Source organism: Branchiostoma belcheri, unplaced genomic scaffold, assembly GCF_001625305.1.
Source record: "Branchiostoma belcheri isolate BF01 breed outbred unplaced genomic scaffold, Haploidv18h27 scaffold17, whole genome shotgun sequence".
Lineage (NCBI taxonomy): Eukaryota > Metazoa > Chordata > Leptocardii > Amphioxiformes > Branchiostomatidae > Branchiostoma > Branchiostoma belcheri.
In genome coordinates this window covers 646011-658808 of record NW_017803157.1, presented here as the reverse complement: position 1 = coordinate 658808, position 12798 = coordinate 646011, and the positions used below count along the sequence as shown (strand labels likewise).

The following is a 12798-nucleotide window of genomic DNA, read 5'->3' as shown; positions in this document are numbered from 1 at the left end:
ACATGGCATTCGGCCAGTAAATATATACCTACAATGTGTATCATAACTTGACGATGCATAATATGTATCATAGTTGACGATATATACTGCTTCCCAAGCTCTTTTAAACTTTTGTATCTTATATGTGTTAATTCATTTTTTGTGTTCATTCATTCATTCACAGTCAAGTACACCCAACCTACAACGCCATCGTTATAAAGAAGAATACACGTACATGTACGAATTACACAATGATAAGACAGTATTCAGTGTAGGCTACTGGTTCTTTTATTTTTTTTCTCAGGCAACCGGTGTCCCGATCTCATCTGTGCTTTCTCTGTGAGATTGCGAGGCTGTGTGAGATTGCGAGGCTGTGTGCCTGTAGATCTAGTAGGTCGCCATCTTGTTGTTGATCCAGGAGATGTAGTTCGTGACGCGCGTGTAGACCCCGGGCTTGTAGGCCTGCGCACAGCCGTAACCCCAGGACACGATCCCGTCCAGGGTCCACTGTCCGCCGTAGTTACACACGAAAGGTCCGCCGGAGTCACCCTGTAACATTTGGAAACAAACACCCATTTTATTCTGTTATTTCAATGGAATCGACACATTCTCTTTGACATTGTCTTTTGATAGTACTATTCCTACCAGTGATAATGTATACAAATAGATATTGCTGTAAAGCAAAACTTAGAATGTTACAATGAACTATTGATAGTAATTATAGGTTTTATTTGACGTTTTGATGATATATATTTGATGACTATATATGTGATACATTGACGCCTTTAGAAGGATATTCATATATCGTTATATGTGATGACTGGTTGGAATCTTTCAAATCTATGGAATAAACCGTGTACGAGTAACACTCTAACATTACTAGTAACCCTTTCCAGTATATTCATAAAGCCCCTAAAGTGTTTATAGGAACCTATGTACGCAGTGGCGCGTTATGTATCTGCCTCAGTAGTTGTTGCACACGTGGGTAATATGTTTATCTAGTGCCTCATATCTGCCTGATATGCCTGCTAATATTTGTTCCGATATCACGGTATGGACCATTAACTTATCATATATAAACAGCGTCAGCTGGAGGTTCACATGGCAATATCTCTATTTCATGTATATATGTCTTTTCAGCATTTTTACGTTAGGCCACACCGAGTTAATTTTATGGATGACATCCTCTGAAGACCCCAAAACTAGTGCGCGCGGGCGAATAAAAGAAAATTCCGGCCAAAAATAAAAATGCTACTAAACCATAGGAATACAAAGCAGGTATATTGTGAATTTGCGCCAGTACATAGCGATGTTTACAACAAGCCGGCACATGCATATGGCGGCACTGGTGTTACCTGACAAGCGTCGACGCCTCCCTGTCTGTAGCCAGCACAGATCATGTTGTTGGTGATCTGCCCGTTGTAGTAGCTGCCACTGTTACAGGTGGACCTGTCCACGACCGGTACTTTACCCTGCTGCAGGATGTTGGGCAGACTGGATCCTAGTGGATATCAAGTTAGCAAAGATATAGGTTCTTCGATAAAGGTTATACATCCAGATAATAAGATACACAAGATACGTCGGTGAGGGTTAGACATTTTGGCCGTTTCCAAAATCACATCTAGCTGCTTGAGTAACTGTTTTCTGGCGCAAGATACACAATACTTTTCAGGTAGCATCCACTGTTTATTGTCATTGACATATATTGCCATATGGCAGTCATGACGAAAAGTAGTGGATGCTACTTGAAACGTTTAGCAGTTTTCATCTATCCTGTTACAGATTCATTGTATAAGGATATATAAGGAGTAGCGGGGTTAAACACTGGAAAATGCTATGTGAATAAGTTTCTATCAGACTTTCTATATGTGACGTTACTACAACCAATATGTATCTTCTATAAAACATTGAATAGCAAATTGGAGAGGTTTTTGCTCGAACAGATAATGACAAATCACACCAGAACTTGTTCGATTGATCAATCGAGAACCAGATATATATATATATATATATATATATATATATATAGAGAGAGAGAGAGAGAGAGAGAGTATGACAGAGAGAAAGAGAGAGAAAGCGAGGGAATGAGAGAACCTGAGAGAAGAAAGACAGAGAGAGATAGAGTAAGATCGCGAGAAATCAAGAAAAGGAGAAAACTAGTCATTTTACCGCCGGTGGAACCCCAGCCGGTGGTGTAACACATGGTCCCGCCGGTGACGTCAACTGTAGGCAGGCACACAGGACTGGCGTAGTCATCAAACGTGATGCTGCTGGACAGCTTCATTAGGGCGATGTCGTTATCAATAAGGCTGTCATAGCGAGGACATAATTAAGGAAAATTACTACTATTTGTCTTCACTTATTTGCATATCAATCAATACTTTGTGCTTATAAACCTGCATTTCTCCTCTGGTCTCTCAGTCACTGACGAAAGCTAGTGGATACTAGCTGAAATGTCTGACCGTTTCCAAAATGATATCCAGTTGCTTGAGTAATAATTAACTACTTTTTGGCGTAAAATTACTACTAGTTTTCCTCGCTTTTTTCCTTGACGCCAATACATTATAAAGTATAAGCTTTAATGTCCGGGCTGCAAAGTTTCTGACACTTTTGACCAATCACTGAAGTCTCGTGTTCGCAAGGTCACGTGCCCTACACGCACGTGATTGGCCATTCATTCAAACCTGAAGAAGGTTGCAACAGGGCAGCTGAACATTCTTCGTAAAAGATAATAAACGTTACTAATGGTATGTAAACAGAAAAGCGACATGAGAATTAAGACTTCAACAGGAGTGGTTAACCATGCAGCCATATGCCATACACTTTTGACACTAAGAATAGAGACTGAATTGTTAATATCATCCTTAACACAATAATCACAATTCTACAGTGTTTTAAAACTACCAACAGAAATAACTTTGGTGCAACAAACTTTGAGTTGTAGTTCTCGTGCATGATGACCCTGCTAACGGCGTGGTCCCGCTGGGTGGAGTCGGTGGACTGGCGGCGGTGACTGCCTACACGGATCGTCCAGGAGCCGGGGGAACGGTTACTGGTGGGGCCGGCAGTAGAAACAGATGGTAATCGTTGAAGAGGTTCATCAGTCACGTAGAATTATCAGTTAGTAGAACATTCATCAATCAGTGACTGTTTTGACAGGTAGAAACACGTAACGTTACCTCCAAGTTTTCGATGTCCACTGTACATCTTGCTCACGGAGTGACCTATTATCGCAAGGTAGCGGAGGAGGCCAGAAGATCCACACAAGTCTCGACCTAGACTAGGTCACTCCGTGAGCAAGATGTATAGTGGACATCAAAAATTTGGAGGTACGTGCTACCTGTCAAAAGAGTCACTGACTGAGGAATATACTACTAACAGATGGTCATCGGGGGTTAGGGGAGTCTATATTGGCCACCTGTTTCCCCCTGTAGGTTACATGGTGGCCAATTGTCAATGATAAGTTTCGATATTAAGGTTTTACCAATTTTTATTCATTTGTAATGGAAACTTTGAATGTTATCAATGTACATTCTACGCTTGTCGGCCTGATCACCGACAACAACCTCCAGTCATTCAAAACAAAAGTACACCGGTATCTTCTTTCCACCACCAGGACTTCTGCATGTAGCTGGAACCTTACAGTTTCTAGATCTGAAAACCGATTATTAGCAGGAGTGTTACAACTCAGGCTACTGTTCACATTAGCACACTAGTCGCCCCACCTGTCGACACAGTGAGCGGCGGTAGCGATCCAGTTGGGAGCGATGATGGAGCCACCACAAACATGGCTGCTGCCGTACAGCAGCATCGATACCTGCAGGAATAGAAAATATATCCGTTTCTGCAAGGGACTTTCGCTAGCTTTTATGGCTGTGTAGGAGTCTTTGTCATGCATGATAACTAATCCACGCAACTGAGCTTGCGTATGAGCAATCAGGCCCGGCCACTGTCCTAGAAAAGTCTTCTTACAGAAGAGGCTACCTCAGATCCTTGTCAGTGGTTCGGTCTGTCACAGTCTACTTGATGCATATGATACTGCGGCATCAAGATCGTACATGTACCACTTGCCTAGAATGTATGTGACTGGTAGCCTCAGCCAGGCTTCATAAGCGACTGAAAAGAATAGTAAAATTTAGTTTAACTCTCGAGAGCTTCAGTTTCGGGGGAGGCAAACTGTACTCCTTTAGCGGACCAACTACTCTGGCATGTTGTAGTATCTATTTGGCCAATGTCTACCCTTCCCAGCCGCTTCTGAAGCCCGGTAGACGCTATGTATGTGCCCCAAGTTTTACCTGCCATGGCCAGCTCCCCTGCCTGGCGTCCTCACCCCCCACGACGCGGCTCAGGATGGGGGAAATGGCGGGAACACCGCAGGTACCGTCTCCTGTACCGGTACCGGTAGCGGTTGTGGTGGTGGTGGTGGGAGCCTGAGTGGTGGTGGTACCCCCAGCTAAGAAAAAAAAAAAAACACTGCTACTAGAGTGTCTTTGCAACTGACGCCAAAGTTCCCATGATAGCTAGCAGAAACCGGAAGAGCTTAGAACTACAAACTTGCACGTGTATGATGTAACAATTACTTCTATCTTGCAGATAGAAATTGAACGATCCAATATGGCGGATAATATCTACGTCATAGTCACGTGAGTGCAAACATCCTTATAAGGCTAATTGAGAATATCGGGATCCATTTTCGTCTGAAGGTGATCTCATACCCCCACCACAGCATTGAAGTATTAGTGACATGCGAAGTTTTAGACATGTCAAGTTTTCAAGGTGTAAAAAGTAGGTAAACGTACCGCATCCTGAGCTGAGGTCGCAGTACTCCCACCTGGTGTTAGGGTCGGTTGTGTAGCACCACACGCCGCCTGAGTCCTGGTCAGGGTTACGGCAGTAATTCTCGTCCAACCCGTACTGAGGGTAGAACTAGAGCAAAGAACAAAACAATTTAACAATCCGTTCATGAAGGTTAGACATCCAGGTAAACAAGACTCATAGGAAATTCAAAGTCTACTACTAGATAGATTACGGAGATCGAGTGATGGATATCACTCGAAACGTCTGGATGTTATCTCCGTAATTCATCCAGTAGTAGAGTTTGAATTTCCTATGAGTAATTTTAACTATCTTTTACATAACCCTCTTCGGCTTACCCTCGCTCTCCATGGTGTGCATGTACTTAGTCCTCTTCTGAGTCATGTGAGGGAACCTAATATCGGTGTGCATGTGAGTGAACCTTAAGTAACAAGAATAGTTGGCATCAGGTTGGCAGTACGTAGGATCATACTAGTATTGGGATTCTCTTATACACAATCACCATCACCTTGGTTAACTTTCGGTGTTCACATGTAATAAGTGGCAAGAAGTAGAAATCCACTAAGAAGCTCTGAGGAAGGTGTCTAATAGACATCTAAACGTGAGGGAATTACTGGTTGTCTATAAGAAAATCTCAGCACCGAGGGTTACATAGCTGGTGTAACGTACCACAGGGTTGTATCTGTGTGACTGAGGGTACTGGGAGTCCCAGCGTTGGCACGTCTTCCCGGTCTGAGTCACGGCCAGTGTCCCGCGGTAGTCCACGGAGTTCCCGGTGTAACAGTCTGGTTAGATCATGGGTGAGAGATGGGTTAGAACAGTCAGAACAAGATTTCAGACTTGTGGGAAGACCTTCTAGCAGGTCTAGTTTGCACCCATTTTCCTGTTTCAATGCTGACCCTTTGACCTCTTGTCATTCTGCATGTCCGTCTTTCCCACTCACGAGCTGCCAAACTACGTTGTTCGGACAACCCGGCACACAAACCACAGCTCAGCCACCCAAAACAGTACCTCCGTACCCTAAAGTGACAACTCAGCATCACACAGTCAATCAATGAGTCATAGGTTAAGGTAGTCTCGGTCCATATGGGGTCAAAGTTCAAGGTCAGATATCCAGTTCAAAGCTACTAATCTTCATCATCTATCGTATCAAAATATATTCCACAGTCACCCTACTTTTCAAAAAAATATCATAATGAGAATTTGCCACCTCACCACCGATATCGCCTATGGCCCATGCACTATTATAATAATAATGTTACAAAATGAACTGGAAATGGAAAGTGGTGTGAATACAGTACCTGAAGCCAGTGCAGCTACACTGGGCGCCCTGGCCTGGTAGGTCAGCTTGAACCCTGGCCGGGCCACGGACGAGTCGGACCGGAAACGGATCCACATGCTGTTCCCGAGTGACGTCACACTGGGCGGCAGAGATGTCCCACAATAACTTCCTGTGAAGGAGGGAAAGCGGTAATCTCCAAGCAGATGTTTAGGTGGCCGCAAAAAGTATCAAGTTGGCCGAGCGGTATCCATTGGCCAGACTGTATGCTGGCAAATGGTTACAGTCTGGCCAATGGATACTGCTTAGACAATTTGATACCTTCTTTTGCGGCCACCTAAACATCTGCTTGGAGATCAACTTAAACGAGCAGGGGGGCGGTACAGGCTTCAGGCCACCTTTGACCCCTAATACGAAGAAGTTCTTGCTATATCAGATCATCTGATAACCTGACGAGACCACTACAAGCAGTTCACTGAATCTATATTTCTATGCTAAATACAAAGATTTACGTATACTGTCAGGTATGTGAGCGGGTGTTTGCGCGCGCGACTGACCGATGTAGGTTGCAGTAGCATCCTCCACTCCGTCCCACAGGGCGACGTAGTCATATCCACAGGAAGAGTGAGATTCAACGTTGAAGTTTTCAAATCTGTGGGAAACATTATTCAAAATTAAGTGAAAAGACAGGGTATAAAAGTTAAGTTTGAGTCTTCATTCTTTGCATTGAATTGTTAGACATCTATTGGACAATCTACTTTTAATCACCGACCATCCCCAGGGTATTACTCATTGTAACGTTACACACTGTTAGGTTTTCAACATACAGCTCTGAAAACAAAACAAACAGAGGTAACCTTACGTGACGGACACGGTCTTGCCATCTGCCACGATGATCTGCCAGTCGCAGGCGGCGTTGTTGTCGTAGTTGGACGGGTAGTTCATGGACATGATGGTCCCAGACTCCCCGCCCATGACGTGGGGAGACCCACAACCGGAGTCTGTTAGAACACCACAAAACAGGCTCTCTTACGGTTCGACATAGCCTCTATCGGGCTTTGGAAGAGTAGAAATTGGCCAAATAGAGAGATAACATGCCAGAGGAGTTGGTCCGCTAGAGAGTACAGTTTGCCGCACCCTGGCATGCTATCTCTCTATTTGGCCAATTTGGCTCTCAATTTCCACGATTTACTACAAGCTTCAGTCACACTACGAGTAAATATAAACATAGTGTGGTGAAACGTTTGTGAAGATTAATCATCCAGGATAATACTAATAAGAAAAGTTTGAATCTTTACTTCTGGATAAAATAAGAAAATAATTTTGAATATTTCACTGATGAAAGATGCCGGACGGCGTCTGAAACGTCTGACATTATTTTCTTATTTTATCCAGAAGTAAAGATTCAAACTTTTCTTAATAGTGTGGTGAAATTCAAAATAAAGCAATGTTTACTACAAACTGCACTAATATAACTGCAAAGAATATATTTACATGGTATTTAGGAACTATAAATAGCTATAATAAACTCGAGTTAGAGCACCCTGCACTAGAAAGGCACAGAACAAATATTAAAGAGGGGTTCTGCCCACTTCCATTGAAAAGTCGCTCACCTGTTTGTGCATGGACGGCAATGGCACAAGCTGCTAGGCACAACAACCACATGGTGACGTCTAGTTCTTCCCTTGGAAAAAGTCAGAGAGGTACCACTGTGCGTGCAGGCTCTTTATACCATATGGTCATACACATAAACAACACGACCCTTGGCAACCAGTGATGCTTACACTGGTGCTTTTTACGTTATGTGTATGTCAGGATGTTTGACTGAGCAGCCCGATCTATGTACACATCCGTACATGTAACAATGTACTATGCATATACACGGCACTGTATACAGAGTGTTTGTTAACGTCTCTTTGTTGCATTCCGAAAGGTGTTATTCCAAAACATGTTTTGGAATTCCTCCACGGTGTGTGTGTGTGTGTGTGTCTGTCTTTCTGTCTGTATGTATGTGTATGCACTTGTTTAGGTTAGGGTTTGCGCTAGAACCAGGAACACGTGATTAAGAAACTCATGTTTTGGAATGGATCACGTTTTGGAAGACAACATCCATTCCACTTCATGTTATTCCAAAAGATGTCCTGGAATGGATCATGTTTCGGAATAAAAATACATTCCATTTCAAAGCATTCCAAAAATTGTTTTGGAATTAAACGCATTTTGGTATGCAACAACACTAGTGACCAAATTTTCTCTCATTTTCTTCTCATTGATAGTTGATGCATAAAAACGTTATTTACAATTTTTGACCAATTCCCGAATGCGAGCCTGGAAATATATCCCATACTCTGTTTGGAAATCTGGGGTAAACGTTCGCACGTTCAACGGTATGCAAGTAGTGCGTTAGGTCAAGAACATGCAGATTCTGCAAAGCTGTTATATATCATGTAACGTATTTATCGATCTTTGTCTGATAGGTTATGTGTGTTCTTCTATCATAGGAAAATAATCAAATATTTGTGCTGGATCTCAGCCTAACCTATGGAAGTAGGAAAATATTTTTGTAGGCGGAGTAAAGTGATGATATGTAAGTTATAACGTCGGCAGAAAAGCACTGCGTCTGCACGCGTGAAACCCGGATTTTTCACGGTTTTCGTTGGATGTTTGGTCAATTGCATCATAATTTATAATTAATCTATTACGGGTGTTAATATCATACAGATTGCCCTATTCTATTCCAGTTTTGCCGCCCTAAAATTGCACTGGATGTCTTTAAAACAGCTCAAAAGAAAACAAAACAAAACAAAACAAAACAAAACAAAGCAAAACAAAACAGAAGAAACCAAAGATTTAGGATAGTTTTCTTTCTCTCTTACTGCTTGATTGACTAGCATGTCTAAGAGTACTGCTGTAGCTTATCCTGGATCCACTGGACGTAGTTCTTGACGTTGGTGTAGACGCCGGGACGGTTGGGTTGTGCGCAGCCGTACCCCCAACTGACGATACCCGCCTGGTACCACTTCCCTCCGCTGGAACAGACCAGCGGGCCACCAGAGTCACCCTGAAATAAAAACGATGCTTCAATACTTTACTTTTATCTTCACGGCACAGAAAATCTTGGATATAGGGATTTTCGTCTTACGTTTCTTACGTTTCTATGTGTTTGTCAGACATCATCCTAAGAGCTTCCAGGCTGTTAATTATGTTGCATCGTCTTGCCATGGTACAAAAACTAAATATTAGAGTTTACAGTCTTTCCGGTACAATCAATATAGCGCCAAAGGCCGTGTTTGTGCAGCTGTAAAACAAACCGCAAGGAGGCATTGCTGAGTCACCTGGCAGGAGTCGATGTCCCCCATGGCGTGGCCTGCACAGATCATGTTGTTGGTGACGGCGCCGTTGTACCAGGAGCCCAGGTTACAGGTGGAGCGGGCGATGATGGGCACGTACGCCTGCTGCAGCGTGGTAGCTAACAAGCCGCCTGTAGATATGGTAACATGCTGTTATCTCAAAGACTAGGAATTTAAAGTACTATTTTCTTCGTATGGTATGGCGAACAATCGACTCTTCATTTTCATCCTTCACATTTTCTTCTTCTCTTTTGGGATTGATTTTAGTATTCTACCACGTAAGTATCGCTTCCCAATATCTTTTTTTTAATTTACTGCATACCTTTGTTCATTTTGCAGTTGCTTTGTATTAAAGATTTACAGTATGGTCGAAAAACTTTTCTTTTTTGAAACAGACGAGAATTCATGCGCCCTGAGATGTCATCTACGCTGTATATAATAAAAATCAACATGGCCTAATGAAGGTCTGCTAATAACCATACGTCAATATGAATAGATGATATGAACCATCATAAAACGTACTAGTAAAGCATTTTCACGTACTTCCGGTTGTGCCCCATCCCGTGACGTAACATCCGGTCCCAGACGCGAAGGGGAAGTCGGGAACGCAGACAGTGTTGACGTAAGAGGTGCTGACGTCAGCGGACCCGCTCAACTTCATCAGGGCGACGTCATTGTCCAGAGACGCCATGTTGTAATTCTCGTGCATGATAATCCTACATACATAAAAACATACGTGAATACTTTTATCAGGTTGATAATTTATTGAGTAAAGAGACTCTTTTACAACTAATTGTCTTATTCACAGCCGACGCTTCGGTGACCGTCTGCCACCTTCCTCAGGGCAATTCTGACTAGTTCACATTGCACTGCAATGTGCATCTATAGCAACGACGCCTGTGCTGCAGTGCAAAGAGAACCAGTCAGAATATTCCTGGGTTCATACTTACATATTTACTGTATCGTTTTATACGATTCTGTGTATTATCTTCTTTCAATTTTGATTAATTTAGAGTAGGAGGACCTGGTATAAGCTATACGCACCTTTTCCCTCCTCCTGCACCTGTTTTATCTATCATTTATTGTACTGCGTATTTTGTTGTACTAATAAACAAACCAACCTACCTAGACACAGAAAAGTCCTGCTGTGTGCTGTCCGTGGCCTCCCTGGTGTGACTCCCCAGACGTACAGTCCACCGTGATGGGTTGTTAGATCTGAAGAACCATGGTACAAAGTACGTGGTACATAGTGGATGCAAAGCTACAATGTAGTAGACGTTAGTAGTAGAACGGGTACCTTTTGCACATGTACCATAGTCACCTGGGAGAGATGATATGCTAATCAAAACCAGTTAGAGCCGTTTACTTATCGTTTTGTGTACCCTTATCTAAGGATCAACTACTACTACTGTATAGTCATTACTATTTTTGATTGGTTAGCGTAAAAGTAGTCTAAAGTGGTCCAGTAAAAAAGCGTAATGAAAATGTTTGCAAGCATCTACCCTGGTAGATTATTCTCCCTATAATATAACCAGTGTACTAAGTCTGGTCGAGACTAGTGACAGATGACTTACGACGTTTCCACGCAGTGCGATGCTGTCAGGACCCAGTTCGGTGCAATCAATGACCCTCCACACACGTGACCTCCGTTATAACTGTCTTTCAGAGACACCTAGGGAAACATTTTTGTTCATCTTATAATAAACAAGTGGGGTCAATGTGTCTGCATAGACCATTGTATTACAGTTGGCACATGGTATACATTAATTGCATAAATTTTCATTCACATGGAGGAAGAGTTGAAATGCTATCATGCCCTGAACCGAGACGGAGGGCGTCACAAGCTGCCTGGCACACGAACGGGGGTCACTAGCCCACTATAACGTACGTATCGAAAGTAGTGAATCATCTTACACTTTTATAAATGCATGAACAACAAGTCCTGTTACATCTAAGGTTATAACTTATACTTTCCCATACCTGCCATGGCCAGCTGCCCTGGCGAGCGCCAGTCCCTCCTATGATCCTCGTCAGAGAAGGTGCAATATCTGGCGTGCCGCAGGAGGCGCTGTTGATTTCTGCAGTTGTGTCTGGCGTGGACACAGACCCAGATGTGGTCGTCCTTGAGAAACACAGATTTGGGAAAATGTCATCATGCCGTAGTGAAAATTTCCTTTCCGTATACACAGAATGAGTTTCAACATCTGGCTACAGTGGACATTTCTGCATTCTTCACTTGGTGAGATGAATGAAATGATCGTATGTTAACCTTTCACCACTTGGTCACATGCTTTCGTGTCTGTGTGTGTGTGTGTGTGTGTGTGTATGTATGTGTGCGTGTGTATGTGTGCGTATGTGTATGTGTGCGTATGTGTATGTGTGCGTGCTTGTATGTATGAGTGCGTGTATGTTTGTGTGCGTGTGTATGTGTGCATGTGTATGTGTGCGTGCATGTGTATGTGTGCATGTGTATGTATGTGTGCATGTGTATATGTGCATGTGTATGTATGTGTGCATGTGTATGTGTGCGTGCGTGTGTATGTGTGCGTGTGTGTGTGCACACGCTACATGTAGGCTAAAACAAGTTAGAGCACCAGGATCACCAGTAAGTGGCAGAAAATCCCGTTCTCCGCGTGGCTCCGTCAGAAATGAACCTGACCAGGATGGAGTTTGACGCGCTGAGGTAGGCCGGCGGTTTGTCCTGACCACACCAGCGGCCTGAGGGGAGGAAACAATAGACAGCAATATTTCACACATTGCTCATAACGTATTCCGCATGAGTTATGATTTGAGAATCATATGATAAATCGGTAGAAAAAATCCAGTTTAGATGGATAAGAAAGAGACTTTTTAACTCTCTAACTCACTTGTTCGCTCACTCACTCACTCACTCACTCACTCACTCACTCACTCTCACTCACTCACTCACTCACTCACTCACTCACTCACTCACTCACACACTCACACACACACACACACACACACACACACACACACACACACACACTACACGACACACACACACACACACACACACACACACACACACACACACACACACACACACACACACACACACACACACAGTCAGACTTACGTAGCTTTATGCACAGTGACCAGTAGTTTGTCTGTGTCTGTGCTGTGATGCAGGCTCAGTTGAACCTGACAGGCGTAGGGATTCGGGCCGTCGGCCGCTGGTGCAGACTTCGGCCTTCTGCAACAAACAGGGAAGAAAAAACAGGTCAGAGATGTGTAATCTGTGCCATATTTGATTTACCGAAATAAATATTACTTTTAAGATTTACTTGGTAGTCAATGTGTATCAAGAAATGTGCCTGGGGCAAATCTGCATTAAATTTCTTGAATAAGCAGAGA

The 12798-nt window shown here is 43.2% G+C and overlaps 1 protein-coding gene across 1 annotated transcript in view; it reads right to left on the bottom strand.

Moving 5' to 3' along the window:
- Nucleotides 1-244: 244 nt before the first annotated feature.
- LOC109466564 (ovochymase-1-like) overlaps nucleotides 245-12798 on the bottom strand; it is a 13514-nt gene continuing 960 nt past the window's right edge. Inside the window, exons 3-21 of the mRNA XM_019764297.1 lie at nucleotides 12027-12141; nucleotides 11404-11545; nucleotides 10998-11095; nucleotides 10549-10638; nucleotides 9967-10139; nucleotides 9409-9554; nucleotides 8980-9134; nucleotides 7687-7769; nucleotides 6936-7074; nucleotides 6631-6725; nucleotides 6096-6245; nucleotides 5464-5579; nucleotides 4779-4905; nucleotides 4275-4432; nucleotides 3705-3796; nucleotides 2912-3031; nucleotides 2149-2288; nucleotides 1335-1480; nucleotides 245-528 (exon numbers count right to left, since the gene is read on the bottom strand). Coding sequence (XP_019619856.1) covers nucleotides 367-528; nucleotides 1335-1480; nucleotides 2149-2288; nucleotides 2912-3031; nucleotides 3705-3796; nucleotides 4275-4432; nucleotides 4779-4905; nucleotides 5464-5579; nucleotides 6096-6245; nucleotides 6631-6725; nucleotides 6936-7074; nucleotides 7687-7769; nucleotides 8980-9134; nucleotides 9409-9554; nucleotides 9967-10139; nucleotides 10549-10638; nucleotides 10998-11095; nucleotides 11404-11545; nucleotides 12027-12141 — 2447 coding nt within the window. The 3' untranslated portion in view covers nucleotides 245-366. The remainder of the gene's footprint in view (nucleotides 529-1334; nucleotides 1481-2148; nucleotides 2289-2911; nucleotides 3032-3704; nucleotides 3797-4274; nucleotides 4433-4778; nucleotides 4906-5463; nucleotides 5580-6095; nucleotides 6246-6630; nucleotides 6726-6935; nucleotides 7075-7686; nucleotides 7770-8979; nucleotides 9135-9408; nucleotides 9555-9966; nucleotides 10140-10548; nucleotides 10639-10997; nucleotides 11096-11403; nucleotides 11546-12026; nucleotides 12142-12798) is intronic.